General features: G+C 41.5%; 1 protein-coding gene across 2 annotated transcripts in view; it reads left to right on the top strand.

The window, feature by feature from the left end:
* Window positions 1-14,348, top strand: part of LOC126094805 (cholinesterase 1-like) — a 198,564-nt gene that overhangs the window by 133,242 nt on the left and 50,974 nt on the right. For both annotated transcript variants that reach the window (XM_049909374.1, XM_049909375.1), the window contains exon 8: window positions 9,894-10,075. In XM_049909374.1, the coding sequence (XP_049765331.1) occupies window positions 9,894-10,075 (182 nt within the window). The remainder of the gene's footprint in view (window positions 1-9,893; window positions 10,076-14,348) is intronic.

Raw genomic sequence — 14,348 nt, forward strand, 5'->3', positions numbered from 1 at the left:
TGTGGTGGGGCTGTTTACGAATGCGCCTATCAAAGACTCTTAGGATTTGTTATCCTAGTTCTTCGTAAGTGAAGTGGTCGAACTATGTAGGCCTTCGTATTTTCTGTACAACAGGCAGTATGACGATTAGACGGACGGCATTCCAGTGGGTATCCCGTTAGCTCCAGCTGTTGTAAACATCTTCATGGAGAATTCTGGGGATATTGCCTTAGACGCGGTGCCATTAAAGCCTAGTTGTTTTTTTAGACACGTTCGTCACTTGGCCCTACAGACGATAGAAACTTGAAGAGCTCTTGGAACACCTCAGCGACATTAATAGTAACATCCAGTTCACAGTGGAGGGAGAAAAACACAATATATTGCCCTTGCTCGACGTCCTTCTCCATCGCATACGAAATGGATGCCTTGACCACTGCGTCTATCGAAAGCCTACCCACATCGATCTATACTTTCACGACGTCTGCCATCATTACCCACCACAGAAGCGCACTATGTTACAAGCATTGAGCTGAGTCTTCGGCTATCGCGTTCATCAAATGAATGAAGTGATTGCAAGCGAGAAACAGAACAAAACCACCGACAAGCAGTAGGAAAATAAACCTCCTAGCTTACCTTTCTGTGGTTCTGTGTCGGGGAAGATAAGCCGGCTGTTGAAAAGACACAAGATTTTCAGACCTCCGACAAAAATCCATCACTTACTGAGACCAGTTACAAACGCAGAAGGTCTAAGAACACCTCTGGTCTACAAGAAATCTTGCGGGCGTGGCCAGTCTTAAGTCGGACGATCAGTAACGCACTGTGGAACAACGCAGGATGGAGTAAGAGATATTTTGTCGTCAACGCTACAGCGATAAATTCGTTTTAACTGACCATGCTTTAGAAAACGGCCACCGAATTAAATTTGACGGAACTTCTAACAAAAAATCACGGATACCATCTTAATTACAGACGGTGACATGCAACTCAGCGACTTGGGGGCTCCAGCGATCGCGCAGTTGAAGCGGGCACATTGATTGCCAAGTCAACGTGTGCTCGCATATGTCGATGCCTCGAGCAGCACTGACGTCACAGGCGACAGCTGTTGTGTGTTAAGTTTTAATCAGTTGACGCAGCTGCAAACCCTTGAACCATTTATTCATGTTTTTGTATGGTTTCAAGTATGGATAATTCCTGGCTGACTAAAATATACTAAGAAGATGCAAACTGTATAAAAACGTACAAAGAAAACCTGGGCATCTGCTGTTCATAAAAATCAGCACAGTGCATATATATTTCGCCCGTACATGCCCCTCTTTAAGACAAAAAGAATATGACGCAGCACGAAGCAAATATCGGAAAAGGGACGGTAATCGGTCCATGTAATGTACAAACAAATGAAAGTAATTTCAGAAAAATTGGATGATTTATTGAAGAGAAAGACCTGCAGAAATTGAGCAAGTAAATAACCTCTTGCCCTTATACAAGCGATTATTCGGCTTGGCATTGACTGATAGAGTTATTAGATGTCCTCATGAAGGATATGGTGCCAAATTCTGTCCAATTGGCGCTTTAGATCGTCAAAACTCCAAGATGGCTGGAGGGCCTGGAATCTCATTGACCGGAGTAGAATGTTCTTCAATGATGAGTCCTTCTTAGAAATGAGCCCCGATGACCAGCGATGACGTCTCTGAAGACACCCCAGACAGCAGTGGGACACCAACCTCTCTGTCGGTCGAGATACGGCCTGACAACCAAAAATGATGATCTGGGGAGCCATTTATTTTCATGCAGGGTGTTTCAAAAATGACCGGTATATTTGAAACGGCAATAAAAACTAAACGAGCAGCGATAGAAATACACCGTTTGTTGCAATATGCTTGGGACAACAGTACATTTTCAGGCAGACAAACTTTCGAAATTACAGTAGTTACAATTTTCAACAACAGATGGCGCTGCGGTCAGGGAAACTCTATAGTACGATATTTTCCACATATCCACCATTCGTAGCAATAATATGGCGTAGTCTCTGAATGAAATTACCCGAAACCTTTGACAACGTGTCTGGCGGAATGGCTTCACATGCAGATGAGTTGTACTGCTTCAGCTGTTCAATTGTTTCTGGATTCTGGCGGTACACCTGGTCTTTCAAGTGTCCCCACAGAAAGAAGTCACAGGGGTTCATGTCTGGCGAATAGGGAGGCCAATCCACGCCGCCTCCTGTATGTTTCGGATAGCCCAAAGCAATCACACGATCATCGAAATATTCATTCAGGAAATTAAAGACGTCGGCCATGCGATGTGGCCGGGCACCATCTTGCATAAACCACGAGGTGTTCGCAGTGTCGTCTAAGGCAGTTTGTACCGCCACAAATTCACGAAGAATGTCCAGATAGCGTGATGCAGTAATCGTTTCGGATCTGAAAAATGGGCCAATGATTCCTTTGGAAGAAATGGCGGCCCAGACCAGTACTTTTTGAGGATGCAGGGACGATGGGACTGCAACATGGGGCTTTTCGGTTCCCCATATGCGCCAGTTCTGTTTATTGACGAAGCCGTCCAGGTAAAAATAAGCTTCGTCCGTAAACCAAATGCTGCCCACATGCATATCGCCGTCATCAATCCTGTGCACTATATAGTTAGCGAATGTCTCTCGTGCAGCAATGGTAGCGGCGCTGAGGGGTTGCCGCGTTTGAATTTTGTATGGATAGAGTTGTAAACTCTGGCGCATGAGACGATACGTGGACGTTGGCGTCATTTGGACCGCAGCTGCAACACGGTGAACGGAAACCCGAGGCCGCTGTTGGATCACCTGCTGCACTAGCTGCGCGTTGCCCTCTGTGGTTGCTGTACGCGGTCGCCCTACCTTTCCAGCACGTTCATCCGTCACGTTCCCAGTCCGTTGAAATTTTTCAAACAGATCCTTTATTGTATCGCTTTTCGGTCCTTTGGTTACATTAAACCTCCGTTGAAAACTTCGTCTTGTTGCAACAACACTGTGTTCTAGGCGGTGGAATTCCAACACCAGAAAAATCCTCTGTTCTAAGGAATAAACCATGTTGTCTACAGCACACTTGCACGTTGTGAACAGCACACGCTTACAGCAGAAAGACGACGTACAGAATGGCGCACCCACAGACTGCGTTGTCTTCTATATCTTTCACATCACTTGCAGCGCCATCTGTTGTTGAAAATTGTAACTACTGTAATTTCGAAAGTTTGTCCGCCTGAAAATGTATTGTTGTCCCAAGCATATTGCAACAAACGGTGTATTTCTATCGCTGCTCGTTTAGTTTTTATTGCCGTTTCAAATATACCGGTCATTTTTGAAACACCCTGTAGCATTACCACTTCGGTTGTCATCCTCAGTACCCTTACAGTGCAGCAATATGTCGACGAAATTCCACCTCGTGTTTTGTTGCCCTTCACGGAAAGCCATCTTGGGCTTCAACATTTTAGCAAACAGTGCACGCCCGCACACGGCTAGAGATTCTATTGCTTGTTTTCCAACTTGCCAAACCCTACCTTGACCAGCGAGCTCACCAAAGACGTCTCTAATTGAGAACGTTTGGAACATCATGGGCAGGGCTCTCCAATCACCTAGGGGTTCTGACTATCTAGCGTGCCAATTGCACAAAATATTGCACGATATCCCTCTGGAGTACATCCAAGAACTCTGTCAATCAGTGGCAAGCCGAATAACTGCTTGCATAAGGGCTACAGTGGGACCAACGCGTTACTGACTTCTTCAATTTGTGAAGTACTTTCTCTTGACTAAATTGCCAAATTCTTACGAAATTGTAATCATTTGTTTGTTTGCACATGTGCAACACATTAACCTATTTCCGTCATTTCGCATAATTTCTTCGTGGTACGTGTTTTTAATCTGATCTTTTTTGTCTCAGAGTGTGAAATAAATATTTGAATAATGTTTAATGTTTTTTAGGGTACTCCCACATTTAAATTACTCCTACACCTGCATTCCAAGAACAAAGTGGCATTTATGAGTGTGACGCGCAATTTCTTTGGAATGTCGCCCACAGTTTTTTTAATATGGGTTATAATCCGTAATCGCGACTGTGTTTCAACTACTAAGAAAAGATTACTCATTTATTGCAACTTTCAGCAACATTCTTTGGGTCATAACATACAAATAAATTCCATTTACGGTATTGCGACATACTGTTGATAGTCTTCAGAGAGCAACTAACCACAGTCTGGTTTTGCTTGACTTTACTGAAAAAGAAAGAGTATTAACAGTTTCAGATCTACACTTTCATCGTCAGACGGCCTGCATGCTATTATCAAAATACCAAGACGTTGATTTACAGGCGAGTTGCCGTATGGTAAACAGAAATTCAAATGGTTCAAATGGCTCTAAGCACTATGGGACTTAACATCTGAGGTCATCAGTCCCCTGGACTTAGAACTACTTAAAGCTAACTAACCTAAGGACATCACACACATCCATGCCCGAGGCAGGATTCGAACCTGCCACCATAGCAGCAGCGTGGTTCCGGACTGAAGCGCCCAGAACCGCTCGGCCACAGCAGCCGGCTAAACAGAAATTCACAGTTTAAAAAATGGATAGTGATGATTGCGCTAAAAACTCGTCTTAGAACACAACTTAACGTATACGACCGCCTAGAACATTTGTTTTCATCTCTGTTATCCAACAAATAACATTTACTTTCTTCTTCCTGTTTTCACATGCTTAGACAGCGGTCTTTATTTGTATTCAGACGGGTGCATAAGTTTTGTATACGCACCCCACGCTTTGATTCACTTATATCAGATAACGTGAAATACTGAATAGTCACAAGGTACATGAGCTTGAAAGATGCTGTGACACATTCGTACTCCACAAAGATACGATACTTCAGGGAAAGGAAGTGTGTCTTACTTCTCGATTAAGTTCAAATAGGTATTTTAGATTGAAAAGGGCTCTGAAGCGAGATAAATATAATGGTATTTAGGTATTTACAACATTATCAGCCTACTTTAGCAAATAGCTGAGAAATTAATAGTGCCGTTAGCAGCGCATTAGGAATTTGTTACACATTTATACCAGAAAAGTTATGGACGGCAGTAAATACTTAAAAAATATTATAAGTTTAGTGACTTGATCTGTAGATACGTGGAGAAATATTGTAATGGAGTGAGAATATTTTCTGGAAGTTTTTGTCGAAAGATGTATTAGCCAATTACGTCAGAACGTTGAAGATTTGGTCAGGGAAATTATTTACAGGTATTTCTGCAACATATTTGTAGTGAATCCCTTACCTGCCAAGCGCGATGTGCTCATCTTGTTCTCGCTATTTCACACTCAGTGATTTTCTTCAAGAGCGTGTCTTGAAAATGAATATTTCCTTAAGTTCTCAAGTCTTAAAGCGTCAAGGTGTTATTTGTATCTTATCTCAAAACGGTTACCTGTCTGACCAGTGGAAATAGTGGAGTATGAATCAAATTGGCGCTTTTATATTCCTGTTTTACTGTAGGGAGCATTATTTCTCTATGTCCAACGCCGTGCTTTTAATCTAAGTTACCTGCTTCAGCTTATTTTAGCAATAATACCAACTCCTTTTCCTGAAGTGCTGTTACTTTGTACTGTATCGCAGAATCTTTGACGCTCATGTACCTTGTAAGCATTCTGTATTTATTTTCATCGCTATTTTCATACAAGTGAATCAAAACGCAAGGTGCGTCTACGTAAAAATGGTTCAAATGGCTCTGAGCACTATGGGACTCAACTGCTGTGGTCATAAGTCCCCTAGAACTTAGAACTACTTAAACCTAACTAACCTAAGGACAACACACAACACCCAGCCATCACGAGGCAGAGAAAATCCCTGACCCCGCCGGGAATCGAACCCGGGAACCCGGGCGTGGGAAGCGAGAACGCTACCGCACGACCACGAGATGCGGGCACGCGACTACGTAATATTTGTTGTTACTTGATTACTAGTGAAGACATTGTGAGTGACTGTGAAAACATGAAGAACAGTATAGTTGTTTTGAATAGACGATGAAAGTAAATATTACACGCTGTCTTATCGAGTAAGTTAAATTATGAGACTGAAACAGTGAATTATCGTTTATCGGACTTCAGTTCACCATTCACCATTAAATATTCGTCCACGTCTTTTCAAAAGAGCGTGCAAGCCATCTGACGATGAATATAAATATTTGAAAACAGTAACGGTAGTTTTGGTAAAATATTGGACCGCAGCGAAAACAATACTGTCTAAAAATTACGCAATGGGGTTTTGTCAGAATTTTCATAGGCAAGCGAAGAGTGGTAAATGGTCAAATGGGATGTCAATTTGACGATCGAGAGATCTAGTTTATACAAAAGGGGTTTATTTGCTTGAACGTTTTCGGATTAATTAACAAAAATTTAATTAATGATTTGAGTTAAAATTTTTGTCTGAATTTTTATAAGCAAATGAAAAGTGGAAAATGGAGAAATTTGGTATCAAATTGACGAGCTTGAGATCCAGGTTTTCGAAATTATATTTAATTGCTTTAAAGTAATCATAGTAATTAAGAAAAACGTAACTAGCGATTTGAGGAGAAACTGAAATATTTCAAGGACACCTCCTCCTTGCTATATAAACGAAGTGTCAAAAAGTTCGTTTTTCAATGCGAAGCTATTTAGTGTGATAATTAACAGTCATGTTGGTGTGACATTTACATGTCAAAATGATTTTCTTGGAATCAAGTACCAAGTTCAGGACATTTCGATAACAGAGGACTAGGAAAACATATGAGGTGTCAGTAACGTCATGCTTTCTAAACAAAACTTGAAAATAAAAAGTTGAAGAAATTTCTGTCAAATGTTTTGCGAAATGATTTTTGTAATGCTAAGAAATGTAACAGATTAGAGAAACGTTTGATGCGCCATAGAATGAAGCTTGAAGTATGTACAGTAAATGAGATGGGTCAGTTGTCTCCCTATAATGCGTTTTATTTATTACTTTTAGACAAATCACTTCAGAAAATCATTGACAGACATTTTTTTCCACTTTTTTTATTTCAATAAAGTCATCCAAACGAAATTGGCTGGTTGATGACGTACAATATCCACATATTTTATCACATATACAGATACTATTCTCGAATAACGCGATTGTTTCATAAATAGCACTCTGTTTTATATCTAGCAGCATTATCCTTTCATAAACTTATAGCCCAAAACGGCATCAGTAAATTACTTCATCTCAGTATCCCGCACATCCTCAGATCATTAATGATCCCGTTCTTAGCCACTGCGGAAGGTGCATTTGCCATCGTAATACGTAAACAGATACTTCTTTGACTGTACTGATCTTCATTCACACAGTAAAGGAGTCTGGTACACGAAAACTGGTCGAAAGGCTTACTTTTAATGTACTGAAGAATGAAATTTTTTCTATCTCTCATAACTTTTTTTCTTGGCCGATGCTCTTTAAAATCTCTGAGTTCGCCTCGCTTTAAAACTGATCACTGACACACTTGTGATATGCGTTTGATTGAGCTTGATATTTTGAAGAAAGAAAGTCCATAGCAACGTTGTGCTGATAGTTTCACTGACTCTACCCGTGACCTCTTTACTTTTAGATATTTTCTTACGCCATCCCTTATTACATGAAGCAATTTCCCAGCTCACATCACTAAACCGCTTCATTCTTAGACACGACGTTCATGAGAATTTCTAGGAATTGTGTGAGTAGAGCTTACGAATACATTTCGAACAAGTTTTTTCACTTTGAGGTCGGATTTCACGTGCCATTATTTTTTTCACTAATTCGTCAAAATCCTAACCTATTCGTATCTCGACTAAATCCGACTGTTAAGAAAATCAACGTCAAAAACCTGAATTGGCCTTCACAGTGTCCAAACATCCAATAAAATATTGCAAACAACGCACATTGTATTTGCAGTTCAACAGTCGTTTCCAAAATGCCGTCTTGTCAGAGATACATAATTAAACATACGACAGAGCGGCGGGGTAAGATCAGGATTTAATGTCTTGCCGACGAGGTGGTGAGTGTCCATTTCAAGGGAACCGTCCCGGAATATGCCTTCCACTGTTAAAGGAAAACACGAAACACTGCCTGATGAGAGTTTCAATTGTCTGAATACAAGTGCAGTGATAACCGCCCCACCACCGTCGCTAATATAAATTGTTCACGTCTGAAATGACCGGGTTTTGAATACCCAACCAGCAATTTACTTTTAGGTTTTTCATGGAGTCCCTAAATTTCTTTACGCAAATTCCAGGATGATCCCATTGAAATCTACACGACCGGCATTCCCTTCCTTTGTTACCCAATCCGTATCTAATGTACTCTTCACTGACGAGACGTGAAACCGAAATCTTTGATTTCTGCAACAAAAATGAGCAAATAATGTTCCATATCTCTTACGTGTGAAACACGAACCGATGGTGATGAATACCGACCGTGGAGATAAAGCTTTTTTCCCATCATCTGGGAGAATTTCAATGATGACTGACGGTCTCCTGTTCCACCCCCTGCAATCTCTTTCACCCATATCCTCTGTCAAGACATGGTTCTATTGTCTCATGAATGTAACTGAGTATGTAAGGCAAACCTTTTGCTGGCCGCGGTGGCCGAGCGGTTCTAGGCGCTTCAGTCAGGAACCACGCGGCTGTTACGGTCGCAGGTTCGAATCCTGCCTCGGGCATGGAAGCATGTGATGTCCTTAGGTTAGTTAGGTTTAAGTAATTGTAAGTCTAGGGGACTGATGACCTCAGATGTTAAGTCACATAGTGCTTAGAGCCATTTGAATTCGAGCAAACTTTTCAAAATAGGAGATGTACTGATGGAAGTAAAGCTGTGAGAAGGGGTCGTTAGTCGTGCTTGGGCAGCTCAATCGGTAGAGAACTTGACTGCGAAAGGCAGAGGTCCCGAGCTGGAGTCTCTGTCTAGCAAACAGTTTTAACCTGCTAGGATGTTTCAAATTTTTCATAATTGTGATGGTTTCCAGAACGAAATTTTCACTCTGCAGCGGAGTGTGCGCTAATTTTGAAACTTCCTGGAAGATTAAAACTGTGTGCCGGACCGAGACTCGAACTCGGAACCTTTGCCTTTCGCGGTCAAGTGCCCTACCAACTGAGCTACCCAAGCACTACTCACCACCCGACCTCACAATTGTACTTCCGCCAGTACCTCGTCTCCTACCTTCTAAACTTCACAGAACATCTCCTACGAAACTTGCAGGACTAGCACTACTGGAAGAAAGAATATTGTGGAGACATGGCTTAGCCACAGCCTTGGGGATGTTTCCAGAATGAAATTTTCGCTCTGCAGCGGAGCGTGCGGATTTTGAAACTTCCTGGCAGATTAAAACTGTGTGCCGGACCGAGACTCGAACTCGAGACCTGCAAGTTTCGAAGGAGAACTTTTGTGAAGTTTGGAAGGTAGGAGACGAGGTACCGGCGGAAGCAAAATTGTGAGGACGGGTTGTGAGTCGTGCTCAGTTGGTAGAGCACTTGCCCGCGAAAGGCAAAGGTCCCGAGTTCGAGTCTCGGTCCGGCACACAGTTTTAATCTTCCAGGAAGTTTCAATTGTGGTGGTGTTTTCGCCTAGCCAGCTATATTTCCCTAGTTCAATGGTTCTGTGTTTTTGTTTGAATGAAGCGACTACCAGGGAAACTTGCCACGTCAATAATGTTGACCGTGTCCTGGTCTGCCGGCCGTTGGTGGCCGAGCGGTTATAGGCGCTTCAGTCTGGAACCGCGCTGCTGCTACGGTCCCAGATTCGAATCCTGCCGCGGACATGGATGTGTGTGATGTCCTCAGGTTAGTTAGTTTTAAGTAGTTCTAAGTTCTAGGGGACTGATGACCTCAGAAGTTAAGTCCCATAGTGCTCAGAGCCATTTGAACCATTTGTGTCCTGGTCTCAACTGTGCAGGTAAGAACATTTTCGGAAGCAACGAGTCGATGGCAGCTTTCGACGCCGGCTTCGTCGACTCCATCAGCCTCGACATCCGTGTGGGCGATGAACAGTACCGCCGGGAGGCCGCCCAGAAGATACGCAGCTTCTACTTCGGCGACGAACCCATCGATAGCGAGGACTTCTACCCCCTCGTGGCGGTGAGAGACTCGAAACATCTCTATAATTATACTACCGTCTTTCATAAAATCTTATTACTTAATGTTTAGCTGCATAAATTCACGTTCCCTCTACTAGCAATATCATATTCTGAATAGCTGTCTGTCTAAAATTGAGAACGAATGTCTCACGCCCGAAACATGTGACTGCGTTTCTGTAGTGTACAGTTAGTTCGAGATATTCTGTAGCCATTAGTGTTACGAATGGGTAGTCGAATCTTTCCCGAGTAAAATCCATTTCAGTCCAACCACTAAGGAGAAACTGTGACTGGTGCAGCGTACATCGTCTGTAATCTGCGAGACATTGTAGGAATATCGCTCAGATTCAAAATTGTAGTTGAGAAGATGGACATAAATAAATGGTATAAAACAAAAAATTTTCAGTCAAATAATTATTACAGTTAGAGTCACTAAAATTCAATATTTTTTTATTTTACATAGGGAAGTTTTTGGTATCTTGTACCGATTTCGTTACATAATTTACATAACTCTGACGAGTTGAGCAACGCTTAACGGAAATCACAAACGTTTTGTTGGATAATGTGTGAGACTAAAAATTAGTTCGTAACGTTAAAATGAGAAATAAAGTTGTATGTTCCATTTTGAGTTTTAGGCGATAATGTTTATGACTCTCTTAATAGTACAAACATTCCAAACTGTTTGAATAGGAATATTGTTTAGAAATTATTCTCAGAGGATATTTTTTCCCTGGAAAATGCCGGAGACGCTTTCCGCCGTGTTGTAATATAGTTAGGCATACGACATCTTGGAGTACTCTGGCTACCGACACTCTCAAGGGCCTCTAGCTGGCTAAAGGCACTAGGATTTTCAAATTCGGTCTTCCCTTGCATTTCTTATTGCAGAACACTACACTATTTGTCACAGATAGCGTTGCTGCCAACCCCGTCTACCAAAAATAAATAAACAAATAAATCGAATTAGTTGTGGTGAACCTAGAGACGCAATCACTCTTCGCCGTCCTAGACGCGGGCAGGAACAATTTGATTTTAAATATCCTTGCTCTTAAGACAAACATAAACCTGACTTATATAGCGTGATTACGTGTATCTGCAAACAATCCCACCAGTATGCGTAGCTGAACTTCAGAATACAGTCTGCTGTTTGATTAAAATTGTGTGAGAAAATAAAATCGAAGAATGAAACGGATGTGTTGAAGCATATCCATTACCTTAAAACACTGTTTCCTTCCTAAAGCATTGTTCGACTGTTCAGAGCCAGGAAGTATTTCTTGAGGATTTCGTCGGATCGTTGGAACAGAAGAAAAAAAAACACAAAAAATACACTCCTACTGCACTGTGCAATCCACGCATTCGGTCTCTACTAACATTACTGCTACATTAATAATCGCTTAAGTGCTTTTTGAAAGTGTTATTACTCTTATATTCAAAAAGTCGATACTATTACTAATTTTCGAATAAAGTGAATTGTGATATGTGGTATAACAATCGAAATAACTCAGACAACGTTGTAAGTAGTCTCAATCAGGGTATCGTTTGCCATAGCAGCGAAACATTGGAAAATTTTACAGCGTAACGTGGCAACAACACAGACGAACTTTACTGAAACTGAAGCCGGCCGCGGAAGTCTACACACATAAAACAAATGTGAGGGTTAATCTTTTTTCCAATAACGTCATGCTCCTTTTAAGCAGCAACTTGTCTAGCAATAGTGAAAGTCATATCATAGGCATCTGCGACTTCTAAATCATAGTGCTCCATTCTATCCTTGCAGACGAAACGTATGCCCACCTTTCATTTGGCAGCCACACTAGAGATGAAGACGAAAGCTCATACGAAAAAGCATCTTGCAGTACAGAAGCGTTGCTGTCTTACATTTTAATTCAGAGAAACAATTATTTATTGCTTCGAAGTTTTAAGAAGTAATTGCTTTGTTTTCTCTCTTAAGGCGACTACTTTCAAGTTAACATTCACTGCAGGCCTTTCTCTCGATTAACGGCAATCAGAAGATTTCATTTTTAATATATTTCGTGGATAGAGTGGTAATTATATTATCACTTCTATCCTCAAATTTTGATAAGTTATCGTCTTATGCACAGCTACTAGGAAAGAAAATGCCCAGAAGATAACAGCAAGGGCTGTTTGCTGATGCAGACTTTTTATTCCTGTCAAGAGCATCAAAGTCTACGAACGACTGTCCACAATGGGATCCTTAAGGATTATTATTTCGGCCGGTCGTAAAACTCTGGCATAAGAGTGTTACCGTGGAGCAATCGAGATAATATAGGACGTGTCTTGCTATAATGCTTCCAAATAGTCATACGTAGTTAGATGCAAACAATGCATTTTCATGTTAGATGCTGTACGTTCGCATGCAATACACGACCAAAGGTCTCTGTCGCGTTAAACTCTGATATATGACGCTTGTACTCTTACTGTTGTGGTAGTGGGTTTGTAGAAGAAATTTCGGATGCGCCTTGCAATCCTATTTCAATGTAGGTGACAGTAACTAGCTGTAAACGATACTTCAGCAGTGCAGATCGTGCACAGACACAATTGAACGCGCTCTGTGTGGCGTAAGGGTAACGGATCTAGAGGTACGACGAGTCTTCTTTATGGACGTGTTATATTGGAGATGTAAGGGAAAGCTGAAAGGTGGAAGTAGTGTATAGAGGGTCTATACAAGGGCGATGTACTTGAGGACAATATTATGGAAATGGAAGAGGAGGTAGATGAAGATGAAATGGGAGATATGATACTGCGTGAAGAGTTTGACAGAGCGCTGAAAGACCTGAGTCGAAACAAGGCCCCGGGAGTAGACAACATTCCATTAGAACTACTGACAGCCTTGGGAGAGACAGTCCTGACGAAACTCTACCATCTGGTGAGCAAGATGTATGAAACAGGCGAAATACCCTCAGACTTCAAGAAGAATATATTAATTCCAATCCCAAAGAAAGCAGGTGTTGACAAATGTGAAAATTACCGAACTATCAGTTTAGTAAGTCACGGCTGCAAAATACTAACGCGAATTCTTTACAGCCGAATGGAAAATCTGGTAGAAGCCGACCTCGGGGAAGATCAGTTTGGATTCCGTAGAAATGTTGGAACACGTGAGGCAATACTGACCCTACGGCTTATCTTAGAAGCTATATTAAGGAAAGGCAAACCTACGTTTCTAGCATTTGTAGACTTACAGAAAGCTTTTGACAATGTTGACTGGCATACGCTCTTTCAAATTCTGAAGGTGGCTGGGGTAAAATACAGGGAGTGAAAGGCTACTTACAATTTGTACAGAAACCAGATGGCAGTTATAACAGTCGAGGGGCATGAAAGGGAAGCAGCGGTTGGGAAGGGAGTGAGACAGGGTTGTAGTCTCTCCCCTATGTTATTCAATCTGTATATTGAGCAAGCAGTGAAGGAAACAAAAGAAAAATTCGGAGTAGGTATTAAAATCCATGGAGAAGAAATAAAAACTTTGAGGTTAGCCGATGACATTGTAATTCTGTCAGAGACAGCGAAGGACTTGGAAGAGCAGTTGAATGGAATGGATAGTGTCTTGAAAGGAGGGTATAAGATGAACATCAACAAAAGCAAAACGAGGATAATGGAATGTAATCGAATTAAGTCGGGTGATGCTGAGGGAATTAGATTAGGAAATGAGACACTGAAAGTAGTAAAGGAATATTGCTATTTGGGGAGCAAAATAACTGATGATGATCGAAGTAGAGACGATATAAAATGTAGACTGGCAATGGCAAGGAAAGCGTTTCTGAAGCAGAGAAATTTGTTAACACCAATTATAGATTTAAGTGTCAGGAAGTCATTTCTGAAAGTATTTGTATGGAGTGTAGCCATGTATGGAAGTGGAACATGGACGATAAATAGTTTGGACAAGAAGAGAATAGAAGCTTTTGAAATGTGGTGCTACAGAAGAATGCTGAAGATTAGATGGGTAGATGACGTAACTAATCAGGAAGTATTGAATAGGACTGGGGAGAAGAGAAGTTTGTGGCACAACTTGACTAGAAGAAGGGATCGGTTGGTAGGACGTGTTGAGGCATCAAGGGATCACAAATTTAGTATTGGAGATCAGCGTGGAGAGTAAAAACCGTAGAGGGAGACCAAGAGATGAATACACTAAGCAGATTCAGAAGGATGTAGGTTGCAGTAGGTACTGGGAGATGAAGAAGCTTGCACAGGTTACAGTAGCATGGAGAGCTGCATCAAACCAGTCTCAGGACTGAAGACCACAACAACAACAGTTACTGATGTGA

Source organism: Schistocerca cancellata, chromosome 8 (assembly GCF_023864275.1).
Source record: "Schistocerca cancellata isolate TAMUIC-IGC-003103 chromosome 8, iqSchCanc2.1, whole genome shotgun sequence".
Classification (NCBI taxonomy): Eukaryota; Metazoa; Arthropoda; class Insecta; order Orthoptera; family Acrididae; genus Schistocerca; species Schistocerca cancellata.